Here is a 25,050-nt window from a genome sequence, read left to right as displayed (position 1 = left end):
TCTCTCCAGACCACAAGATCAAACTATTAATAGTGAGACATAACCTATGTCTCATTTTGTTGGGTCCCTAGGCCCTGCTGGTGTATGGAGGACTCTAAAATTATTTCTTTCTGGTTTTTTGGGGTTTTTTTTTGTTGTAGTTTTTCCAAACAGGAACCCTCGGCTGTCCTGGACTCACATAACAGATATTCCAGGATGACCTTGAACTCCTGTCAATCCCCCTGCCCCAGCCCCCTCAATGCTGGGACTATAGGCAATGGGCCTCCATGCCTAGATTATTTTCTTTTCTGTCAATAAAAGGATAGTTTTCATGATACAACATATATTCAAGCATTTATTTAGACTTAATTAAACTTTTTAGACTTAATTAAATTTATGTTAGAAATTTTTTTTTCTTTTTTCTTTTTTTCGGAGCTGGGGACCGAACCCAGGGCCTTGCGGTTGCTAGGCAAGTGCTCTACCACTGAGCTAAATCCCCAACCCCTGTTAGGAATTTTTAATTCGCTCTATCATCTACCTATCTCCAGAGCTCCATGCAGATCAGGCTGGCCTCAGGCTCACTGTGTAGCACAGGCTCCTTGACTCTATTTTCTTTTTCTTTCTTTTTTTTTTTTTTCTTAACCCCCCGACTCCATTTTCAAGTGTGACAACTATTTGGCTTGTATTTCATGCCCAATTAGCACCACTGAATTGTAAGAACATGTGTAGTTGTATCAAAAAGTAAACAGGAATAAATAAAACTACTCACAATTTCAAACACAGTGATTTTGTACAGTTACAGGGTTTTCTGGGCCGACTGGCAGACTCTGATGGAATTATGCTGTCCAGACACACATAAACACATACAGAAAAATAATCAATTAAAGTAGTTACTTAAAACTAGGAAAAAATCTTCAATGTATAAATTCTTCCTAAAATAAAACATTAACAGATGTTTAATAAAAATTTATCAGGATGTCTCTGTTACATTTTTAAAAATATTATTAACAACTGCATGAGAACACACCACACATCGCCCTCTCTGAGAACTGAAGCTGAAAAGCATTAAAAGCCCCGAGAGCTTCCTGTGAGGGGAGGAGGGAGGCAGAGATAGGTGGTGAAGGATGGGCAGCTGAACTCAGCGTGGCTCACAGGCCCGCACAGCAAAGGCAGGCAGCAAAGAGCTGCCATACAATGGCCAGACCGTGGCTCAAGCCTGTGAAACAGCGGTTACCAGCGCTTCACAAGCTCGCACAGCTCGTAGAAAAACAGGGCCAATTGGCAGAGGACATGTGGGAGTTTCTGCTGGTGGCCTCTAAACTTGTCCATGTGAACTGTTTCAGTATAGAGTACTTTAGACAAATGTACAGCTTAAAAGGGGAAAACAAATGTAATATATTTGCAATAAATCTATTTAATGCTATACTTAAACTGACTTAATAATTCAATTTACATATTTTGAAAACACTCACCCGTTGAATGAAACCCTTGCCTGTGTCTGGATGCCCGATGTCCCGGTGAAGTTAGAGTTGCCTGCTATCGACACGTAGGAGGACTGCTGCAACTACAGCAAAGACAAAAGTCCAGGTCACTGCTGCAGGGACTGACAGCACTCTCAGACATGACAATGTATAAGAAGCCCGTCTGCCCACAGATAGAAAGCGAGGGGATTCCATATAAACCTCACAGTGTGTTTAATGCCCCAACCAACACTCGTGAAACACCATGAATGTTTAACTGCATTGGAGGGTACAGACCTAAAAACTACCTCACAAAGGACAGCGTCGGGGTGACAGGGAACTCCAGGTGAATGTCCTGCACTACCACAATAACATGTATCGGCTTAGAAATGCAAGGTGCCCACTGTGAGTAGCACTGTACTATTTATCACACCACAAACGCTGAGGGGAGGGCACACACAGCTTCCACCCTGCACGGCTGGGTAAGCATATGAGACATTAGTACACCCTGGCTGAAAGCGGTGGCAATGCTTATCCTCCCAGCACTCCACAGGCAGAGGCAATGCTAACACGAGATCCTGTCTCAAAGGTCCCCAGGGAAGGAGCCCGCGGCTTCTTCTCAAACTCAAGCCAGCATCACCACAGTTGTGTATGCAGACGAACATTACCATGGGCGAAGTCTTTCCTGATTCTGATTTTTAAGGTCAACTTTGGAAAATATCTATAGTCTTGCCCTATCACCAAACTATTGCAAATTCTCCAACTTTTAAGTCTTTCTGTTACATATCTGTAAACTCTAGCGCTCGCACTGGAGCGGGAGCGTACGGGAACATGGCAGAGCTGGTCCCCTCCCCCACGCACCTGAGTGACGTACTGAGCCGGAAGCACTGCGTAGCCCACGTTCCCCGTTCCTGGAGCTGGCGCCAACACAGTGCCTGGCGGCAGGTTAGTGAGGTTGGGCTGGATCTGAGGCAGTGGTGTGGCCGGCATGATGAGCCGTTGCTGGGGCTGGCTAGTAGTTACAATTTGTGAAGTTGAATTGATTGGTTTTGGAACAACCTTTAAAAGAAAAAAAAAAAAAAAGGAAAATTTGTGATTAAACAATAAAAAAATTAATTTTATGGGAGCTTAACTCAGTATAAATCTCTTATATATAAATTTTTTTCTAGCTTTTGAAAATAGGATATATATATATATATATATATATATATATATATATATATATATATATATATATATCCTGAAACTGGCTCTGTAGCCCAGGCTGGCCAGGTCTGACTCAGAGATCTGCCTGTCTCTGCTTCCCAAGCGCTGGGATTAGATGCATGTGTCAGCATGGCCAGCTCCTTATAACTGAAAAGGTGCCTTTGGAGGAAATGGAGAAGCTTCACAATACTCACTTGCTTAACGGCCTGAGCTTGGACAAATGGAACTGACATCCGTACAGGCGTGGTATTAACAACCACTGGCTTTGCTTTAAAAAAAAAAAAAATTTTTTTTTTTACAAAAAACAGTACTACTTGAAACACTTAAGAATACTTATCCTTCAAGCTATGCTTAGGAAACAGCTTAGAGCATTCCACTTGAATCTCATTTTGCAAATCTTTAATCAAAGATAGTTACCTTTCTCTGGAGGCAGAGGCAAAGTCAGATCCATGGATCTCTGTGAGTTCGGAAGCAAGCCTGATTTACATAATGAGCCCCAGGCCAGACAGGGCTACAATAAAAACCAAACCAAACCAAACCAAACAACAAAAACCAAGAACTACCACCACCAACAACAAAACGGTAGTTACCTGTCAAAGTTGCTTATTCCCCCAGCAAATGTAAATCTGAGGAGAGTGATCCCCCAGGGGAGGGCCTATCTGCAGGTTCAAAGCTTCCCACTGAAATCCTTCAGCCTGCGCTCAGAGCCATACACAAAATCCAGCACAAATGAACTGCATTTACGGGTTCAGCTAAGCACACCATTCTGTGCTACTACGTTTAATTTCTGTGTTTTTCTTTAAGCTAGAGAAAAGGTCACATTGGCATGACTAAGTATTTAAAGAAGACAACAGGGCAAGAAGGTTAAGAGTCTGAGTTCCTGGGCTGAAAGTGGCTCAGAAGGTAGCAGAGATCCCACCCAGTAGCCAGTGCTCGTGAGTGTCAGCTGTCGTCACTGCTACAAAGACCAACTATATGGTAGGCAGCGCTCCAGGAGACTGTGGTTCAGAGCTCTTGCTCTCAAGGCTACACTGTTGAACACATTAGGCAAGTGCCCAAATAAATGAAAATAAGTCTTTAAAAGAGACTTGCACAGTTTATGTGTATCAGTGTTTTACCTGCCTGCATTTATGCATGTGCACCAAAGCATGTCTGGTGCCTACAGAGGTTCAAATAGTGTGTCACATCCCATAAAACGGAGCTACAGAAAGCAGTTGTGTAGCGCTGCAAATGAATCCAGGTCCTCTGCAAGAGCAGCACGTGCTGTGGGCGCTGTTGAGTCATCTCTCTAACCCCACAGAAATACTGAGAGAAAGAATCCTGCAAGTGACTTTACAGGGACTAAGGGGTTACATTTATCAGTGTGTGTGAAAATAATTAAAAAAAAATAGAGCTAACGAATTTGAGAGAACAAGGGGGTGTGGGAAGGGATGGAGGGAAGAAAAGGCAGGAGTATGATTATATTTAAAATTATGATTATATTTAAAATTTCAAGAAATAAAATATACTATCAAAGAACATAAACTGCCTTGAGATTTCAGAGAAAGTACATGTTTTGGCAGAAGATGGGAGTGTGGGAAGTGCACAGGACACCGCAGTACCATGTGGCAGTGGTAGGGCCTCACATGCTGTGACGGCACACACAGTGCGTGCAGCAGGGCCTCTCTGCAGACAGAGCATGAGACGTGGGAAGTGCAAAGCATGTTCACATGCGAGTGAACACACAGTCTAGGGCCACCCTAGGGTAAAGTAAACCCACACACATATGGAGGTAAGTTTCCAATACTCTGCGGAGTGACCTGGAATATTAAGGCAGAAATGCAAACATTTATTCTATTTGCTGTTTGTTTTGTTTCAAAGAGTCTCTCTACATAGTTCTGGTTATCCTGGGCCTCCCTATGTAGACCAGGCTGGCCTTGAAATTACAGAGATCTGCCTACTTCTGCTTACCCCAGTGCTGGGTTTACAGGCATGCGCCATCATGCCCAGTCTGTATTTTTAATTCTATAGGCAATGAGAAGTTCTAGGTTGATCTGAGGTACTTATATATTACTTAAACACCACAATAGAAAATTTATTTGGTAGCAGTATCTAAAAATAAAATCCAACTCAAGTTACAAGAACCAACACAAGGCAGAAGAGCGGAAGTATGAGAGGTGGGTGGCATGGGGCAGGTGGAAGAGCACGCCAGAAGTCACTACCCCCTCCCACCTCACCAGTGAGTGCTGGAACCTTGGGTAAAAAGGAAAAGGCTAGTCACCGCAGGGCTATCCAAGTGAGGCTTGGGTGGGCTGTCCTGCAGAGGACAGAGTCTGGTGTGGAGAAACAGTGGAGAAACTTAGGTAAAGGGATGGCAAGAGACTAAAGAACTCAGTCCAGGGCCCATTACAGGAACTTCTGAAAACTGCTTACTGCCGTTTCCACAGCCTGGACAGACTGGGCTGGGAGTGAGGAAGGTAGGAACCTGGGTTTCACTTCTGTGACAATAAAGCCAGGAACCTGATCTCAAAGAAAGACAAATATTGGGGGAAAACATTCTAAACAATAAATGAAATATTCCTCTTTGTATAAAAAGACCATCAAGATATCAACAGGATTCTTCCTTTCTTAAACTTTTGATGGATTCTGGCAAGCTAGTAGCTTATAGGCAGAGCCACGAGTGTCCAGGTGACAGCTGTACCCAGAGGTTGCCAGGAGAGCAGTGGTCAGTGGTGACTGCACGGCTCTGGCTGGGCAGGGGACAGCTGGCTCCGAGAGTAAAGCAAGGCCCCAGAAGCATGAGCACCTCAGACCCACACAAACAAAGGCAGATGCTGTGCTGTGCCTTGTCCTACCTCTCCTACAGAAAAATGGGAGCCGAGACAGGACAGCCTGGAAGCTCGAGGAGCAGCTAGTCTGCTGGGCTGAGCAGTAGACACCAGCTTCCAACATACTGAGAGCTGCCACGCACGGGGGCTCCTCTGACTTCCATGTTTGCTCTGTACTCACATGTGTGTGCATGCACAAAGATAAAATAAAAGTGAATTCAAAGGTGCATATAAAGTATTTCAATAGTTATAATAAAAATACATAAACTAAATGTAGTGGTTTGAATAAAGATGGCCCACAGGCTCAGATAGTTGAGTACTTAGCCACCAGGGAGCGCAACGCTGAGAACATTAGGACAGGGATGCAGACTTCTTGGAAGCCACACTCTCCGCCTGCAGAGCAGGACGCAGCTCTCACCTCACTACCCTCACTACTGCTTCTCCCCACTGTGGTGGTAATGAAGAGACTCTCTGAACTCTAAACCCGCTCCAATGGATGCTGTCCTTACAGGAGTCGCCACGGTCATGGTGTCTTCACAGCGACAGAACAGAGACCAGGATGCAATGACACTGGATTTGAAGTTCCTTGAGCTTGACTCTTCCATTCACTTCTGCAGTGTGAATTTTGCACTGTTTTGTGGTACTGGGGATGAAGCCTACAGCCTTGCTTACGGGTAAGGTGAGCCTCTAGCACTTAGCTTCCCACTCGTCTGTTCAGTTTGATACTGTTGCAACCTACCGCAGTTTCCCAAAGAAAAGCAGGGTCTAAGCTATAGGCTGTTCTGAACGTTTGTTCTGCTCAACTTTATGAAAAGCAGCCAAGCCTGAGAACACTTACATATTTGTGCATGAGCATCAGGACACAGGGAGGGCTGGCTGGCTGTGGCAGTCTCTCCTTGGAGGCTGGCCTTGAGACTGCCATATAATGAGAATTGTGACCCTCTGCTCCTTCTCTGTCCACCCTCCAAGCACTGGGTTTACAAGGTACACACAACCAGACCCAGCGTGGTAATTACGAGTAAACCTAAGGCTCTGTGCACACAAGGCCAGTGCTCCACCCACTGAGTAGTCTTGTCAATTATAATTTTTTTTCTTTTTTTCGGAGCTGGGGACCGAACCCAGGGCCTAGCAAGCGCTCTACCACTGAGCTAAATCCCCAACCCCCAATTATAATTTTAAATCATTTGGTTCCAACTGAATCTGTCCCATTGAGATAAACAGTGGGGATTTCAGCAGTAAAACAGCTACCCAGTTAACCAATACTGACAATCACCTGGTATTATTGAGTTAATAAATAGAATAAATCGTAGTTACATACAACTGTGATCTGACTTCTATGTCTTCTGTAACCACTACTCATCCATACTGTCAAAGAAAGCCCAGAGTGAAAAATGAGCAGCAGCAATGTTCTTTAACGACGCTAAACGCACCCATCACTGTGGAAAGAACGGTCACAAACCTTGCTGAAGAGGCTGAGTGTTGACACTGGGACTCTGACTGACTGGTGGGGCTGAGCTACCGGCGGTTGTGGCAGTGACGAGTCGGACATAATGAAACTTGCTTCCAGGCACTTGAATGGGCTGGACATTGGGAGCAGCTGCCAGGGGAATGATGGTCTTAAACTGCGACGTGCTCATTCCGCCCACCGTGATGGTCTGCACAGCCGACTTCACTGTCTGTCAACAAGACAAAACAGCACGCCTACTGTTAACTGTTAGCTTAAAACAGTCCTTTAGGTAAAAGAGTGCTCTTTTTCTTTCTTAAAGATTTATTATATATAAGTACACTGTTGCTGTCTTCAGACACACCAGAAGAGGGCATCAGATCCCATCACAGATGGTTGTGAGCCACCATGTGGCTGCTGGGAATTGAACTCAGGACCTCTGGGAGAGCAGTCGGTGCCCTTAACCGCTGAGCCATCTCTCCAGGCCAAGAGTGTGTTCTTAAATCTCATCAACTATAGACTTGGAAAGAAATGAAAAGTAATATTCAGCTGGAGCTGGCGAGATGCTGGCTCAAGGGGTAAGCGCTCTCCCAGAGAACCAGAGTTCCCAGCACGCATGTGAGGCGGCTCACATCTGAAAGTCAATTTCCAGAGGACCTAACGCCCTCTTCTAGCTTCCATAGACACTTGTACTCATATGCACAGACCATCCACACACAACGTACATGCACACACAAATAAAACACACACATCATACACACAGCACACACAAACATAACACACACACACACACACACACACACACACACACACACAAACACACACTTAGTTTGAGGCAGAGCAGGGAAGGGTATATGGGAGGGTTTGGAGAGAGGAAAGGGAAGGGAGAAATACTGTAATTAACATTATAACCTCAAAAGTAAAAGAAAAAAATTAAAACTGAGAACGATATGCAAGATTGCACACCTTGTTGTTGCTGTCTGGTAACATTTATGAGAAAAGTATCATTTTTTTACTCCAAAAATTAAAAAGAAAATACAGATATTATTTTATCGAACAAACTATAGTGGTATATTATAAGAGAAAGATCATCCTGTTCTCTATTCTGAAAGGCTGGGACACTCACCATCCTGCTTCATGATACCAAATACAGTTCGAAATTACCCCAATTTTGGTTGTCTACAGAATAACCAATTCTGGGTGTAAGAAATCTGAGTCAATTTTTTTTTTTTTCGGAGCTGAGGCCCGAACCCAGGGCCTTGTGCTTGCTAGGCAAGCGCTCTACCGCTGAGCTAAATCCCCAACCCCTGAGTCAAATTTTAATAATCACTTCAATAATTTTCTTCACCAGATAGTACACTGAGACTTTGCGGGAAGCTAAAGAAACATCAGAAGCAGCTGGAAAGCACTTGGTCTCACGAGCTGCCTGACTTAGATGATTCATGTACATCACAGTCAACACAAGCCAAGGTGAACGGCGTGTGGGTGGGAGACACTGGGCAGCCTCAGCACTGAGAAGCTGAGGCTGGTGCTGAGGTAACACATGGAAACGGTAGCCTCCTGTAGAATATCATTTCATAAGAGATGACACATACCCCTCCTTAGTCCAGAGAAAGTGCTCACACAAGACAACTGTCAAATGGCTAAGGATCTAAAGCCTCTCTATGCTTCCTTCCTATCTCATGGAGACTTGGGGTAGAGCAGTGGTAGAGAACTAGTTTGGCATTTAAGAGGCCCTAGGCTTGATTCTCAGCACTGCAAAAACGAACCAGACATTTTTTTAAATGGGGGTGGAGAGAAGAGAGAGAGGTGTTTAGTTTAGTGGCTGGAAGCACTGGCTTCTAACCTCCCTTTGTTAGGCCTGAGGCCTTCTTCTGGCCTCCGTGGCTACCACAGTGCACACACATACTGGTGGGCAAAATTCTCTTACGCATAAAAGGAAAATCTTGGCGTGGTGGAGGCTCATGCCTTTAATCTAACTCAGAAGGCAGACACAGGTGGATCTTTGAGTTTGAGGAAAGCCAGGGCTCAAAAAAACCAACCAGAACAAACAAATAGAAGGAAACATTAAAAAAACTCAGACCTTGTTTTTGTTTGAGACAGGATTCATTTGTGTAGCCCTGGCTGTCCTGGAACTTAATCTGTAGACCAGGCTGACATTGAACTTACAGAGATCCGCCTGCCTCTGCCTCCCCAGTACCGGGATTAAAGGTGTGCACCACCACTGCCCAGCAAACTCAGACCTTTTAAAATCTAGTGTTAAACTTTTCTGTATCTTAAGCCTCAATCTACCACTCTTATAAGCTATAGATAACTGGCTTTTAACTGAAAACCTCAGCTCTATGATTTCAATCAACATACACGTTTGTTTACATTTGTCAAGGGCATGTCTGCTGTTGTTATGTATGTGAGGTATGATGCGTATGTTTGAGTGTGGACACGTGTGCCATGACACAGCTCTGTGGAGGTCAGTGTTGGCCCTGGTGAGCTCTCACACAGCCGGGACGGGCAGTGCTTTAACCCACTAAGCCACATGAGCCGCCCAAGTCAGCTTACGTATCCTACGTACAGTTAAATATTGAGTAAGTCACAAACTGTGGCTCCTATCAAACCATCTGACCTTTTCTGTCACCCTACCCCCTCCTTATTGACTTTCTTTGGGGCTAAATATTTAAGAGCTTTGGACAACTTGCTCCGTGGTACGGTCTCACACTTACAGAGTCATGAGCGTGCAAAGAAAGACTTAAAAGTACTAATTGGTTACATCTACAAACGTATGCTTACTGTCCTATGTTCTCCATGTTTCTTACTTTACCCTTTGCCTCAAGAATTCACTATGGGATTTCTTATATGTGGGTCTACCAACAGGAAAGTCTAAAAAGGGAAGGGAAGGGAGGGAGGGAGGGAGGGAGGGAGGGAGGGAGGGAGGGAGGAAGGGAAACTGAAGAGCCCTTGTTCCTACCTAACCCTAAACTGCTGAGTTCTTAATCTCGATTTTAAAATTTCTGTTTAATTCTTTGTATCAGGTCTAGGGATACAGTTCAATGGGTGTAGGCTTGCCGAACATATGTAAGCTCCCCACCCCCCGCAAATGGTCCTCTGATTTCCATGCACACTCCAACACAAAAACAAGTATACATGCACTAAATACATTGTAATAAAAATTAAGCACCAACAATATGCAAATCCAGAGAACAGAAGCAATGGAACCCAGACCTTCAGTCAATTCTTACTGATTTGCTCCTAGTGTATCAAGAAAATGATAGCCTTTCCTTACAGTGACACTGATACCATCACGTAGTCATGCAGGGGTGGGGGATTGTGGGTGGGGAGGGTAGGAGGGTGGAGTTCAGAGCAGAAGCAGCTGACTTAAGGGCCACTTGTCAAGATGTGTGCTAACTTTCAGCCTTGCTGTCTGTCACTGCTCGGACATTCCCGTGAGTTGCCCATCAGAGTCAGCCTTCTGAGTGCGAGCATGTCAGACAGTACTGCCTACTCACACTCTGGCCTGTTCTTCTCCATCCTTCCAAGCCTTTCCTCACTCCAGTCACAGTGGCTGTAGGAGGTTCATCATCACAGTCCTTCTCTGGGGCTGACGTACACTCCAAAGCATGTCGGTACGGACACTCCACTCAGACCCGCCTTCTCCAAAGTTCATGACTGGGGCTGATGCCATCTGGTTGGTGCTCTAGCTCTGTTTTGTGGGGCCCAGGAGTCAAGCGCAGGTCCTCAACTTGACAGCAAGCCCCGTAACCTGCTGAGCCGTCTACTACCTCCTATATCCTTTCTTGAATTTACATGCATATAATTTTTTTTTTTTGGTTCTTTTTTTTGGAGCTGGGGACCGAACCCAGGGCCTTGCGCTTCCTAGGCAAGCGCTCTACCACTGAGCTAAATCCCCAACCCACATATAATTATTTTTAAAATAATGTTTGCACGGCAGTCTTAGTTAGGGTTTTACTGATGTGAACAGAAACCTCAACCGTGGCAACCCTTTTTTAAGATGTATTTACTTACAGTACAGCTGTAGCGCGAGGTACAACCCTGGCTACTTGGTGCTCTCAGGGGATTTTACCTCAGTGATGCCAGGCTCTTCTTAATCACCATTTCTTAGCTCCGGCTACCCATGATCAGTTGTCCCACAAGTCCCTTCTAGTCTGGACTCTACAGCCAGAGCCACATGGCCAAAGCTGCTGAGTTCTGCTGCTTGCTGGGGCTGGAACATGGCCTCCCTGTTATATTACATTGTCATAGTTTTCTGTTTTCCACCTCCTTCACTGACTCAGCTTTGCTGTCCTGAATCTTGCTCTGTAGACTGACCTTGAACTCAAAGACCTGCAGACAAGGGCAAAAAGCAGCCACATTCTTCACCAAAATCCCACAAAAACAGTCTCCACTCCACATGCTCAAGTTCTTCTTCACTGAAACTTCTTGGGCCAGGGCTGCACAATTTCAGCAACAAAGTCTTTTATAGTCCTACTAGGATTGCCCACTAAATCCCATTTAAAGCATTCCACTGCTTTCCAATTCCAAAACCCCCAAATCCACATTCTTCCAAACAAAAGTATGGTCAGGCCTATCACAGCAAAACCCCAGTCCCTGGTACCAACGTCTGTCTTAGTTAGGGCTTAACTGCTGTGAACAGACGCTATGACCAAGGCAGCTCTTATAAAGACAACATTTCATTGGGGCTGGCTTACAGGTTCAGAGGTTCAGCCCATTATCATCAAGACAGAAACATGGCAACGTCCAGGCAGGCATGGTGCAGGAGGAGCTGAGAGTTCCACATCATCATCCGAAGGTTGTTAGCAGAATACTGGTTTCTAGGCAGCTAGGATGAGGGTCTTAAAGCCCATGCCCACAGTGACACACCTACTCCAACATGGCCACACCTCCAAATAGCGCCATTCCCTTGGCCAAGCACAGACAAACCATCACACCTACCCTCCATAGAGCTTTACGTTCCGTATATCCATGTTTCCCCAAAAAGAGGACCATGTAATACAGGCATTCCGTGTACACTTCTAAGTCATGGGAGCACTGCCCCGCATCAGACAGGCATTCCGTGTACACTTCTAAGTCATGGGAGCACTGCCCCGCATCAGACAGGCATTCCGTGTACACTTCTAAGTCATGGGAGCACTGCCCCGCATCAGACAGGCATTCCGTGTACACTTCTAAGTCATGGGAGCACTGCCCCGCATCAGACAGGCATTCCGTGTACACTTCTAAGTCATGGGAGCACTGCCCCGCATCAGACAGGCATTCCGTGTACACTTCTCAGTCATGGGAGCACTGCCCCACTTAAGACAGGCATTCCGTGTACACTTCTAAGTCATGGGAGCACTGCCCCACATCAGACAGGCATTCCGTGTACACTTCTAAGTCATGGGAGCACTGCCCCACATCAGACAGGCATTCCGTGTACACTTCTAAGTCATGGGAGCACTGCCCCGCATCAGACAGGCATTCCGTGTACACTTCTCAGTCATGGGAGCACTGCCCCACTTAAGACAGGCATTCCGTGTACACTTCTAAGTCATGGGAGCACTGCCCCACATCAGACAGGCATTCCGTGTACACTTCTAAGTCATGGGAGCACTGCCCCACATCAGACAGGCATTCCGTGTACACTTCTAAGTCATGGGAGCACTGCCCCGCATCAGACAGGCATTCCGTGTACACTTCTAAGTCATGGGAGCACTGCCCCGCATCAGACAGGCATTCCGTGTACACTTCTAAGTCATGGGAGCACTGCCCCACATCAGACAGGCATTCCGTGTACACTTCTAAGTCATGGGAGCACTGCCCCGCATCAACAGGCATTCCGTGTACACTTCTAAGTCATGAGAGCACTGCCCCATGTAAGACAGGCATTCCGTGTACACTTCTAAGTCATGGGAGCACTGCCCCATGTAAGACAGGCATTCCGTGTACACTTCTAAGTCATGGGAGCACTGCCCCATGTAAGACAGGCATTCCGTGTACACTTCTAAGTCATGGGAGCACTGCCCCGCATCAGACAGGCATTCCGTGTACACTTCTAAGTCATGGGAGCACTGCCCCACTTAAGACAGGCATTCCGTGTACACTTCTAAGTGGCAGATAGAGAAACACCAGGCAGGAAGGACCCACTGACCTCTCTCCTTTTTGACTTCCCCACACCTTCTTTCCTGGTACTGGAAGAGCACTGTCTGCTCTTCAAGAAAACCTTGGCTCATTCCCTCAGCTCACATCACCCTAACTCCAAACCCAGTGATCAGTCTTCATCAGGGTTTCCACTGCTGTGATAAGACACTAATCAGAGGCAACTTGGGGAAGACAAGGTTTATGTCACCTTACTCTTCTACACAGTCCACCAACAAAGAAGTGCTGGCAGGAATGGACGCTGAGAACCCAGAAGCAGGGACCAGGGAAACTGCTTACTTACTGGCTTCCTCCCTCATGGTTGCCTGATTTCTTCTTTTAATTTTAACTTTTCCCTCTCTTATTGAAAATTGTTTTGTTTTTTTTTGTCCCCCGGGCTGGAGAGATGGCTCAGTGGTTAAGAGCACTGACTGCTCTTCCAGAGGTCCTGAGTTCAATTCCCAGCAACCACATGGTGGCTCACAGCCATCTGTGATGGGGTCCGAGGCCCTCCTCTGGTGTGTGGGGACAGTGACAGTGAAAATGGATCTTTCTCACATAATATACCCTGATTACAGCCCTCCCAGTTCCGGTACACCCCCCTCCCATCTACACCTACCCCCTGTCTGTCTCCCACCAGAGAGGGATAAAAACAGGTTCCTAAGGAATAAAAATAAAATACAACACAGTAAAATATAATTAAAATAAAACCATAACTATCATACTAGTGTTGGTCAAGACAAGGGAAGGAACAAGAATCAGAGACCCGTTGTTTCTCACACTCCAGAATCTCATAAAAACACATGTGATGGTGGCACATGCCTTGAATTCCAGCATGTGAGAAACAGAGGCAGGAGGCTCTCTGTGAATTCGAAGCCAGCCTAGTCTACAGAGTGAGTTCCAGGACAGCCAAGGACTACACAGAAAAGCCCTGTCGGGAAGGGGTGGAGTGGGATGGGATGCTACCCTGGAAGCCATAGTAAATATCCAGAGACCCTGGTGCAGACCCATGCTGGCCCTGTGCACTCGGCCTCAGACTATGCGTATACGGGTTTTGGTCATGTTGGATTAGGGAGCCTTGTTTTCATGGTGTCCTTTACCCCTCTGCCTCCTAGATTCTTGGCTCTTACAATCTTCCCCTCCTTAGCTGTAGGGGTCCCTGAGCCCTGAGGAAAGGGATTTGATGGAGACATCCCATTTAGAACTAAGTGTTCCAAACATACTCGCTCTGCATAATGTCTGTCTGCGAGTCTCTGTATCTGTTACCATCCGTTTCAAGAGGAATCTTCTCTGATCTTCCCTGATGTCAACTTCCTTCCTTCCTTCTTTCCTTTTTTTTTAAAGATTTATTTATTTAATGTATATGAGTACACTGTAGCTGTCTTCAAACACACCAGAAGAAGGCATCAAATCCCATTACAGATGGTTGTGAGCCACCATGTGGTTGCTGGGAATTGAACTCAGGACCTCTGGAAGAGCAGTCAGTGCTCTTAATTGTTGAGCCATCTCTCCAGCCTCATCCTGCTTTCTTAAAGCCACCCAAGAGTGGCACTGCCCCAAGAAAACTAGGTCTTCCCACATCAATCATTAGTCAAGAAAAGACCTTACAGGGGTTGGGGATTTAGCTCAGTGGTAGAGCGCTTACCTAGGAAGCGCAAGGCCCTGGGTTCGGTCCCCAGCTCCGAAAAAAAGAACCAAAAAAAAAAAAAAAAAAGAAAAAAGAAAAAAAAAAAGAAAAGACCTTACAGCCAGGCATGGTAACCCATAGCGCGGTCTACACAGTGTGTTCCAGAACAGACAAGGCTACATCAAAATGCCCTGTCTAAAAAATGAAAAAAGAAAATGGAGAAAACCCTACAGACTTGCCTACATGCCAATCTCAAGGAGGCATTTTCTCAATTTAGATTCTCTCTTCCCATATCTGTCTAAGTTCATGTCAAGTTGACAAACGCCAACCAGCGCAGAATCCACTACCCTCTTCTGACCTCCGAGGGCACTGGGCATACACAAACATAAACGCAGGCAAAGCATGACAAACAAAGTAAAATAAAGACATTAAAAGAAAGGAGATTTATAACTAACGTTTTGATTTAGAGCATGGCACTCGTCAGGACACAAATAAGCCCCCTGCACTATACTATGTGTGCCATCACCAAACAAACCACCTAGCGGCACCAAGAACCCCACTTGCTGCTTCAGGGTCTCTCCCTCCTTCCACTATGCCTTGGCAGCGTGGATGACTTCAGTCCTCGCTATTCTGCTTGCATCCAGTTATGTCAACTACCAACTCAAGCTCGCCAGTATTTCCCAGTGTCAGCAGAGCACACACAAAACCGCAGACCTTGATGGCCACTGACAACCCCAGCACACAGTTTCCTCTAACAGGCAGCCAGCCCTCACCAGTGTGTAAGCTCCTAGCCCTCTGCTTAACAAAGGACAATTACCCATGCGAATGTAGCACTTTAGTGTAAAAATATAATTACAAAGGCCATCTGCGCTTTCCTCTACTTCCTAAGCATAGAGTCAGATACATCTCCATTCCTCGTGCAGTAAAACAAAATAAAATAAAGTGACTGCACGGAAGGGAAGTACTCTGAAGAAGCCTTCCTACCTACATGCCTTCCCTGTGTCTTTTTCTCTTTCAGTCCGCTGGAAGTCTGGAAGCCAATTATAGATTATAGCCTAAGGCTATTTACTAGTCTACTAAATAGTAGCATTTAAAAATAAATGACAGAGCTGGAGAGATGGCTCAACGGTTAAGAGCACTAACTGCTCTTCTAGAGGTCCTGAGTTCAAATCCCAGCAACAACGTGGTGGCTCACAACCATCTGTAATGGGATCCAATGACCTGTTCTGAAGACAGCGACACTGTACTCACATATGTAAATATAAGTGGCTACATCATTTTTAAAAGTATATTCAATTAAACATAAGAGCCATCTTTCTCCCTCCCTTCTCTGACAAATGTCTCACTAGTAGCCCAGACTGGCTTTGAGGGCAGAATCCTTCTGCCTCAGTCTCCAGGAGCATCAGAGTAATTGTAATGTTGATAATTCACTGATTCTCTATTGTATTATTTGAAACACAAACTATGCATAGCAGCGAACAATCAGGGCTGGGGACTTAGCTCAGTGTAGAGCACTTGCCTAGCAAGCGCAAGACCTTGGGTTTGGTCCTCAGCTCTGAAAAAAAAAAAAAAGACAAAATAGTAGCCAAAAAAAAAAAAATGTATATATTGTCTTTTCCTCTATAAACTTGCATTTGAATTCTATAGCCTCTAAAAGGATTTATTGTGCCATTGATCCCAGAACTCAGGAGGCAAAAGCAGGGGTCTCCATCTCCATGAATTCAAGGCCAAGATGGTCGACAAAGCAAGTTCCAGGACATACATACCAAATGAAAGCTTGATCGTCTCACACACACACACACACACACACACACACACACACACACACACACACACACACACACACGGAGGGGAAAGAAATTCCTCTATAACACTTCCATACCTTCTTTTGTTTTTCAGATCCCTGACTAATCTGGTCTTAACTTTGTGGCAATCCTTCTGTCTCAGCTTCCAGTTACTGTGAAGCATTTTTTTTTTTACATTTAGTTACTTATTTGTGTGATGTAAACACATGCACAGGACAACTTGTAGAAGTCAGTTCTCTCTTTCTCCCAAGTAGGTCCTGGGGAATCAAACTCAAGTTGTCTTGGTAGCAAAGACTTTTCCCTTCGGGACCATTGTCCTGGCCCCAGTGATAAAAGATGTATTCATTTTGAGATAAGGTTTCACTATGGAACTGCTCTGGCTGACCTTAAACTCACCATGTAGATCAGGCTGGCCTCCCACTCACAGAGCTCTACCTGACTCTGCCTCTAAAGGACAGGGATTAAAGACAGGCACCACCATGCCAGGAACCACTTTCCATAGTATGTTTACAAACTTTTTTTTAATGACTTTTGATATGCCTAAGTTGAAATCATTTCAAAACAGTTTGATATAATCAAAACAAGTTTTACTATAAGCCTAATGGTAACCACAAAGCAATACTCTTCAATAGAGATCAAAATAAGGAATCAAAACACATTACTAGAATAAAATACTTCACCAAAAAGGAAGAGAGTAAGAGAGTGAGAAACAAACAAACAGAAACAGAAAAACAAAACAGGTCACCTAAGTGTACTACCTTAAATGTGGAAGTGTCCTACTGAGGTGACTGACTGGACAAAAAGCCAAGGCCCAGCCTCATGCTGCTCGGAGACCCTCACAAAGGACAAAGGATGATATTCCAAGCAAGCACCCCCCAAAACAGGAGTAGCCATATTTATATTGAGTAAAATATATTTTAATTCAAAAATTAGGAAAGAGAAATAAGGAAGACACTGTCTTAAGACCAAGGAGTCAAAGGGATGAAGTGTTAATTCAGCAAGAAGAAAACAATTATAAGTATATACAATTATAAGTAATACAGTGTCAAAGCAGGAAGAGACAGATGCCAGTGCAATGACAGTGAGGGACCACAACACCCTACTGCCAGAGATGTACACATCATCGGATAGAAATCCCAGAGAAGCATCAGTTAAGCTGCACCCTAGATCAAACAGACCTAACAGACACCAACAGAATATTTCCCCCAGACTTGTAAATTGCATGTTCTTCTCATTACCATGTACATTTTCTAAGACATGTCATGTAGTCCTGAAAATACAGCTCAACAAAATGTAAAACCTGAAATCACACATAGAATCTTTTCCAACCTCGATGCAACAAAACTAAAAATCTGTAAGATAATAAAACTTTGGAAACTATACAAGTACATGGAAAAACTTAAAACTTATTCTCTTTCTTTTATTTTATTTTTTGAGGTGTTCTTACTACTTACTTAGTCCAGGCTGGCCTTGAACTTCTCTATCCTCCTGCCTCAGCCTCTTAAATATAGGGATTACACACAGGTGTGCACCACATCGGCCTAGTTGTTCTGAAATAACAGATTATAGAAACCAAGAGGAAATACTTTAAGTTCTTTGAAAAAATGAAAATGAAAATATATCACATCAAAAACCTGGAACGATCTCAAACACACAAATTATGTTACATTTTAAGGAGCCAGAAACACAGAAGAAACCAGACCCTAGGTTAGGAGAAAGAAATAACAAAGATCACAAGAAAAGTAAATGCATGAGAGACTAAAAGCTACAAAAGTCAATTTAAAAAAAGAGCTGGTTTTTCTTTTTAAAAAATTTGATACATGCTTAGCTAGAGTAAGAAAAGATGACTCAAATAAAAGTAGAGTCAGAAGCGGAGACACCTGGGTGTGGTGGCCTTGACCCTGGCACTCAGGAGGCAGAAGCAGGAAGATCAATACCAGCCTGGTCTACACAGCAAGTTGTAGGCTGCCCTGTCTCATAAAAAAGGAAAACAAACCCCTTCTGGGCACTGTGCTTCATGCCTGTAACTCCCAACACATGGAAGGAGGTCCAGGCTAGCCTGGTCTACAGAGTGCGACTTGAAAGAAGTCAAGAAGCAGACAAGTGGGCAGGGTGGCTCAATGGGTAAGGGTGCTTACCCAAAGTCTGACAGTCCGCGGTCTCGTCCAGGACCCACACAGTAGGAGGGGAGAAGCACTGTGTGGTAAGAGTGAGGCCAGCCCAGGTAGAAAGGAGTGACTACCCACATCACAGACACAGGAGGGGCCTTAGTAACTGTTATGAACAACTGTACCATGCAACCAAAACAACTGGTCAGAAACCCAGGCCCTGAGCACACGCGCCTGCGAGGAGGGGAAAGACTCATGACAAGCGTAAGGCTGGGTCAGTGTCCCCATCAGCACTGCATCGCTCTTCTGTCTCCCCATTAAAGGATCAGATATTTTTCCTGCTAAAACAATGAACTAAAACATTTGCAGAACACATCAATTTTGGTTAAATTAGTAGAAAAAAATATAAAAGAATTATTGGAAACTTACTCTATGTGGCCAATATTATTCTGACACGCAAAAAAATAAGAATACAACCAAAAAACAAAAGAAAAAACCTGTAGACAAGTATATTTGACAAACAAACATGCAAAAATCCTCAACAAAATACTAGTCCACTGAGCAAGGTCATTACTACTGTGTCTGTCGGCCGAGTGTGAAGCCGGACTTCCATCCCCACAACCACACAACATCCACAGCCAACTCCTAAAAGTGCTGTTACAGCTGAGAGAAGAGGACTGTCAGGAGTGGAAGGCTAATCCTGGCCACACAGAGCTCCAAGACAAGCTGGACTGCAGAGTAAGGTACAAAGGACAGCACGCACATCAGCAAGTAGAGTGGAGCCAGCCGCCTGCTCACCCCAACGGATAAGAGAGTTTTATGAAACTCAGTAACGCTTTGTGATAAAGCTCTCAAGAAGTTACAGAAGAAACAGAATCATATGAGATCATATTACACACAGAAGGAACATAATCATGTGAGACCATATCCAAAAGCCCAAGAGCTAGCATTCTACTCATGAGGAAGAACTTTCTAAAATCTCAAGAAAAAAATGTTCATTTTTACTACTTTTTACTCAATAAAAGTACTACGAGTCTTATACAGATCAATCAGAGAAGAGAAAGACACACTATTGGTACTAGAAAGGTAGGTGACAGCTATCACACACGGAAAACCTAATGGTAATCAACAAAGTCAAGCTAACAGTTAAACCCACAGTGCTGCTGGAACTGTCTGACAGATATCAGGAGATCCATCACACAGCAGTCACCAACACAAACTCACAAAACCAAACCCCACGATACTGATACATACACTTAACCAGAAAAGTGAAAGGGCTCTACAATAGAAACTAAAAAAACACTGATCACATGAAGCCAGGTAATACAGCTCGGAGATAAAACACAGGTGCAGACTATGTGATACCTTTGGTTCAATTCCCAACACCAAAAGTTTTTAAATTAGGAACAGGGAATGGTGGTGGTAGACAGACAGACAGACACACGCACGCACACGCACACACATCTTTCTTTCAAGACATGAATCCCAAGCTCATGTCTACCTGAGACTTGGGTGACCTTGAACTTGTGGGCCACCAGCCCCCACCTCCCCGGGGGCTAAAGACTGAATCTCATGTGGGCTTCCTGTAAGCAAGGCGATCCAACAAACTACATCCCAGTCCTGCAACAAACACCACACATGCAAACCACATGTCCAGTCAGTGTGTGAAAGGCAGCCTGACTTCGGTGCCCCATGCGCTCACTATTCGGTGGTATTTTATAGTATGCTGTGCCAGGAAACGTTCCTGAACCCCAAGAGACCAAGAAGCCCATTCCCATGCAATCCCATTAGCGTCTCTCTATTCAAGCTCTAGCCTGGGCTCCCCGCCAACCCTGACACAGCAGGAAGGTGGAGCCCTGAGCCTAGTTTCAGGCAAGCGTTTATAGAGGCAAGAAGGGGGTATCTAGCCTGGGACACATCTGATTGAGGGGCTAGTACGACCTGTAACACAATTGGCTGGTGCTGGGAGCCAAACCATAAACTTCACTTCTGCTTTCCTTCTGATTGGTGGTGGTTAGCAAGTGAAGTGTCAGGGGCAGGCCTGTAACCTGGGGGTGCAGATTTGTTGAAGGAGGAGGGGTAACCTGGAGACTGGTGCTAGGTACCAGCCTGTTAGTTAACTTGAGTTCAGCCTTAGGTCAGGCTCTCTAAGATGGAGTCCGAACCCAAAGATCTGGTCCCTCAGCACACATCAGTGTTAATGAGTGAACTGTGATAGGTAACTTCATGTTCATCCTAATCCCTAATTCCTTCTTCTTGCTGGGCGTTAACTCAGCTACAGAACTGAACAAGTATCAGAAGCATTGTCATTTAACACTGTTGGCATTCTGTCTAAGCTCCACGCCCACAGCTACCTGGGAACAGCCAGCTGTGCCTGACTCACTATAAAAGGGGCTGCTTGTCCCCTCCTCACTCTCTCTTGCTCTTTTGTTTTTTAGCTTCTCTGCTCTCTTCCCCTCTTCCCTGTCCCTTCTCTCCCCACCCCTCCTTCCCCCATGTGCCTGTGGCCCGCCTCCTTTCCTCTCTTCCTCTACTCTTCTCTCATTAAACCTCTCCACGTGGAATCATGTTGACTTGGTGTACTTTGTCTGGCCATGAGCCGAGATTTAAATCCTAACAAACGCTTGTTAATGCATGGAATCTGTTTACGAAAACAGAAGTTGAGTATCACCAGGGATTTATGTATTTACTGGCAGTGCCTTGGGATCGCTCTCTGCCTTCTGAAATAGTGTTGCATGCTACAACGCTGGGCTTAAGAAGCTGAAATACACCATAACAAACATTTCTACAAAGAAATACATGATTTCCCAACAAAAGGTACACTGGAAGCAAGAAAAGAGGATATAACTGGTAAAACGTAATGCCAAGAGAAATATAACAGATCACGTCATTACTTCAGTGTTTGTGTGCATGTCTAATAAATACTATGAAATTCGTGATTACTTAGAAAATGTAATAGAAGAAGTCCGTCCTCCTGCAGCAACAACTGCAGGTCAAGTGGGCTGAGAGAGTAGACATCCTGATGTTCTACAATGGAAGCCGTAACATTACACTCAAAGACCAAGAAGAGAGTGAGGACAAGACAAGGTTGCCTAGACAGGGAGAGATGCTAGGAAAAGAAACAACACCCAAGAGATTCTCCAGCAGACACAGACGTGAACAGGAGGACTGGAGCCGAGCACAGGTATTGCTAGCCACATGGTGAGACATAATGCCAGGGTTAATGGGAGTAAACTAGATGGCTGGCTGAGACAGCCTTGAGTTCAAGGCTGGCTAGGCTATATAGAAAGACTCTGCAGACAAAACAGAAGAAGAGCGTTCTCTGTATAAATCTTATTAGTGAACACACACAAACGCACAGGAGCGTGCACACGCTGTCAGTCTGCCTGAGATAATTAGTGAACACACACAAACGCACAGGAGCGTGCACACGCTGTCAGTCTGCCTGAGATAATTAGTGAACACACACAAACGCACAGGAGCGTGCACACGCTGTCAGTCTGCCTGAGATAATTAGTGAACACACACAAACGCACAGGAGCGTGCACACGCTGTCAGTCTGCCTGAGATAATGAAACTGCACAGTTTCGAATGCTCCTTATCTTTCTTTCTTTCTTTTTTTCTTTTTTATTTTTTTTCGGAGTTGGGACCAAACCCAGGGCCTTGCGCTTGCTAGGCAAGTGCTCTAGCACTGAGCCAAGTCCCCAACCCCATTCCTTATCTTTCTATGATTCAGCCCCAGTGCTTGAAGTGCATGAGACGAGACACTGAGTCCTCTGTCACAGAAGGCACTGCCTATATGAACTACTACTTTGTATCTGGATGCCACCTGTAATAAGCTGTACGTCACATTTATATATTAGAGAGCAAACATTCGATGTTGGTTTATTTATAAATAGCTACAAATCAAGGAGGAAGTTGACAACAAAAGATAGTGTATTTCCAGACTCATATGGTGGCATCTAAAAAAAAAAAAATGATGTGACGTTTAAAATATACCTGGTTTCTGTGTTTTTCTACATTGGCACAATGACATTTGTAAGTCTTAGGGAAGTAAATTAGATACTTGCCACTTTAGAATGAAAACAAATGGTGTAAAGTTTTCAAATACTTAGAATAAAACGCAGTTAGGCTCAGATCCACTGATGGTACGCTTAGCACCCCTGACATCCTCTCCAGTCCTCAATGGTACCCAGCGGAGCCCCTTCCCCACAAAGTTACTTCAGCATTGACATCACAACTCACTGTAGCTGTTTATTATTACCCAAGTACTAGCTGAAGAGTAACTAACCACATCCTACCCTACACTAAAAACTTGTATTTATATCCATACGGGCCATAAAAGTCACCAATGACTACTCTGTTGCCAAGTGTTTAAGGCGAAATCTTCACTCGCCAAAACTCCTTGCTTGTGGCTGAAGGCAGAAGTCAGTGGTAGAGCTCCTGTCAAACCCCAGTACCAAACGGTGGAGGGATCCTGGACCTGCCTGCCTAGGACCACACTGGGGAGGCAGAGGCACGAGGATTTTAAGATTTTTTAGGTCCTGGGCCACCCAAGGCTACATAGTAGACTCAGTCCTAAACAAGCAAAAGGAATCTGATTAGAAAATCAATCCTGTATCCACTGAGAACCTATTGTCTGCTTGGGGATATGTGAAAATCAAAATCCTTGAAGTTACTTGTAAGACCACAGAAGTATTAACCACAATTTGGCATTTGGGGCTCATTTTCTTCTTTTACCTTATTTGGTGACTTCAAAGGTGAGATGGCTATCTTATTTGGTGTCTGTGTTGTAGAATTTAAAGTTGAGCCAATAACACCACTTTCTGATATTGTTATAGTCTTGGATGGAGTTCCAGGAGCAGACTGTGAAAGAACCCTGCCTGCAAATGAGAGGGAATACATCAGCTGATCAGTTACAGTACTAGTTAAAAACTTACACACAGAGCGATGATGTCTAGGTATGAGGGTCTTAGTTAGAGACATTGATGAGGCCCTAATGAACAACAGGAAGAAACAACATAAAACTTCTTAATAATGTCTGATTACTTAACAGTGCCCCTGAACCACAGTTAAGCCATCAGAGAGAGAGCTTGGGGCAACTCAGCAGAGAGAGAGAAAGCTTGGGGCAACTCAGGACTTGGGTCCCAAGTCATCTTTGTCTCTGTACCGGGACAACAGCTATCTTCCTATCTGAACTAAAATCATGAAGGGCAAAATTAAAACCCACAGTTCTGCAGGGAAGACAGCGTGGTTGGCAGAGTGCTTGCCTAGCATGCAGGGAACCAGGAGAACCTCATAAACGAGGTAAGATGGGACACCACTAGGGAGTAGAGACCTGAGGATCCAAGGACTTTCTCAGTAGCAGAGGAGTCAGCCAGGAATATGTAAGATGTAACTCAAAAAACAAAACCGAAAATCATACAGACACTTACAAAACAGCTATTAGGGCCAGAGAGATGGCTCAGGGGTTAAGAGCACATGCCATTCTTACAGAAAACCAGAGTCAGATCCCATGACCCACATCAGGAGGCTGCAACCCCTTGTAACTTTACCTCCAGGGGGTCTGATACCCTCTTCTGGACTCTGACACAAACAGATAACAGTATACAAACAATCAATATAATTTCAAACATTTAAAAACTATTTAAAAGTACTTTTTAAATGTTTCTTTAGGGGGCTGGAGGGATGGCTCATTGGTAAGAGCACTGACTGCTCTTCCAGAGGTCCTGAGTTCAAATCCCAGCAACCACATGGTGGCTCACAACCATCTGTAAAAAGATCTGATGCCCTTTTCTGGTGTGTCTGAAGACAGCTACAGTGTACTCACATGAAAGAAAAAGAAAGAAAGAAAGAAAGAAAGAAAGAAAGAAAGAAAGAAAGGAGGGACGGAGGGAGGGAGGGAGGGAGGGAAGAAGGGAGGGAGGGAGGGAGGGAAGACAGAGACAGAAATCAATCAATCCAGGGGTTTTGTTGTTGTTAAGGAATCTGCTGGATTTTCCTCCAGGGACCATCTGATTTCCTCCTCCTTACTATTTGTCATTTAGTGTGTTCTCAGGGTCTGGCTGCTTGCAGGCCAGGTGCACATAGAAACTAGAAGACAGCCTGGAGAAGTCAGGTCTCTCCTACTCTGTAAACTTAATACTGACAGGTCAAAGCCAAGAAATGAAACCAAGCAAAGAATATTTTAAGCAAGGATGTGCCAAGACCAAATCTATACTTTAGAGAATCAAGGTATACCTTGGTAAATCCATCCTCAATGAGAAAGCCCCAATTTAAAAAACAATCTTAACATATTTTGAAAAAGCATCAGCTGCACTAGGGAGCCTGTATCAGAGGACCACTGTGAGTTCAAAGCCAGCCTGGGCTATAGAATGGGCACCAGGCTAGTTAGGGCTATAGAGCAAGATCCTGACTCCCACCCTCCTCTGCAAACTAACACATTGAACATTTTGTCTGCAATTTCAAGGCAAAGCTGGGACTAACTT

At 44.7% G+C, this 25,050-nt stretch overlaps 1 protein-coding gene across 8 annotated transcripts in view; it reads right to left on the bottom strand.

Annotated features, from left to right (window-relative positions):
• The window catches only part of Lin54 (lin-54 DREAM MuvB core complex component), a 79,999-nt gene that overhangs the window by 31,931 nt on the left and 23,018 nt on the right, over positions 1–25,050 (bottom strand). For 7 of the 8 annotated variants that reach the window (XM_006250658.5, XM_006250661.5, XM_006250657.5 and 4 more), the window contains 6 exons: positions 23,303–23,445; positions 6,912–7,128; positions 2,840–2,913; positions 2,301–2,498; positions 1,452–1,543; positions 749–820 (listed from right to left, as the gene is read on the bottom strand). In XM_006250658.5, coding sequence (XP_006250720.1) covers positions 749–820; positions 1,452–1,543; positions 2,301–2,498; positions 2,840–2,913; positions 6,912–7,128; positions 23,303–23,445 — 796 coding nt within the window. Of the gene's footprint in view, positions 1–748; positions 821–1,451; positions 1,544–2,300; positions 2,499–2,839; positions 2,914–6,911; positions 7,129–17,908; positions 17,978–23,302; positions 23,446–25,050 lie in introns of those variants that run through there. The other variant, XM_039091835.2, reaches the window with a different exon arrangement.

This window comes from Rattus norvegicus, chromosome 14 (assembly GCF_036323735.1).
Source record: "Rattus norvegicus strain BN/NHsdMcwi chromosome 14, GRCr8, whole genome shotgun sequence".
Lineage (NCBI taxonomy): Eukaryota > Metazoa > Chordata > Mammalia > Rodentia > Muridae > Rattus > Rattus norvegicus.
Note: the sequence above shows the minus strand (reverse complement) of the source record. Positions and strands in the feature narration are given on the sequence as shown.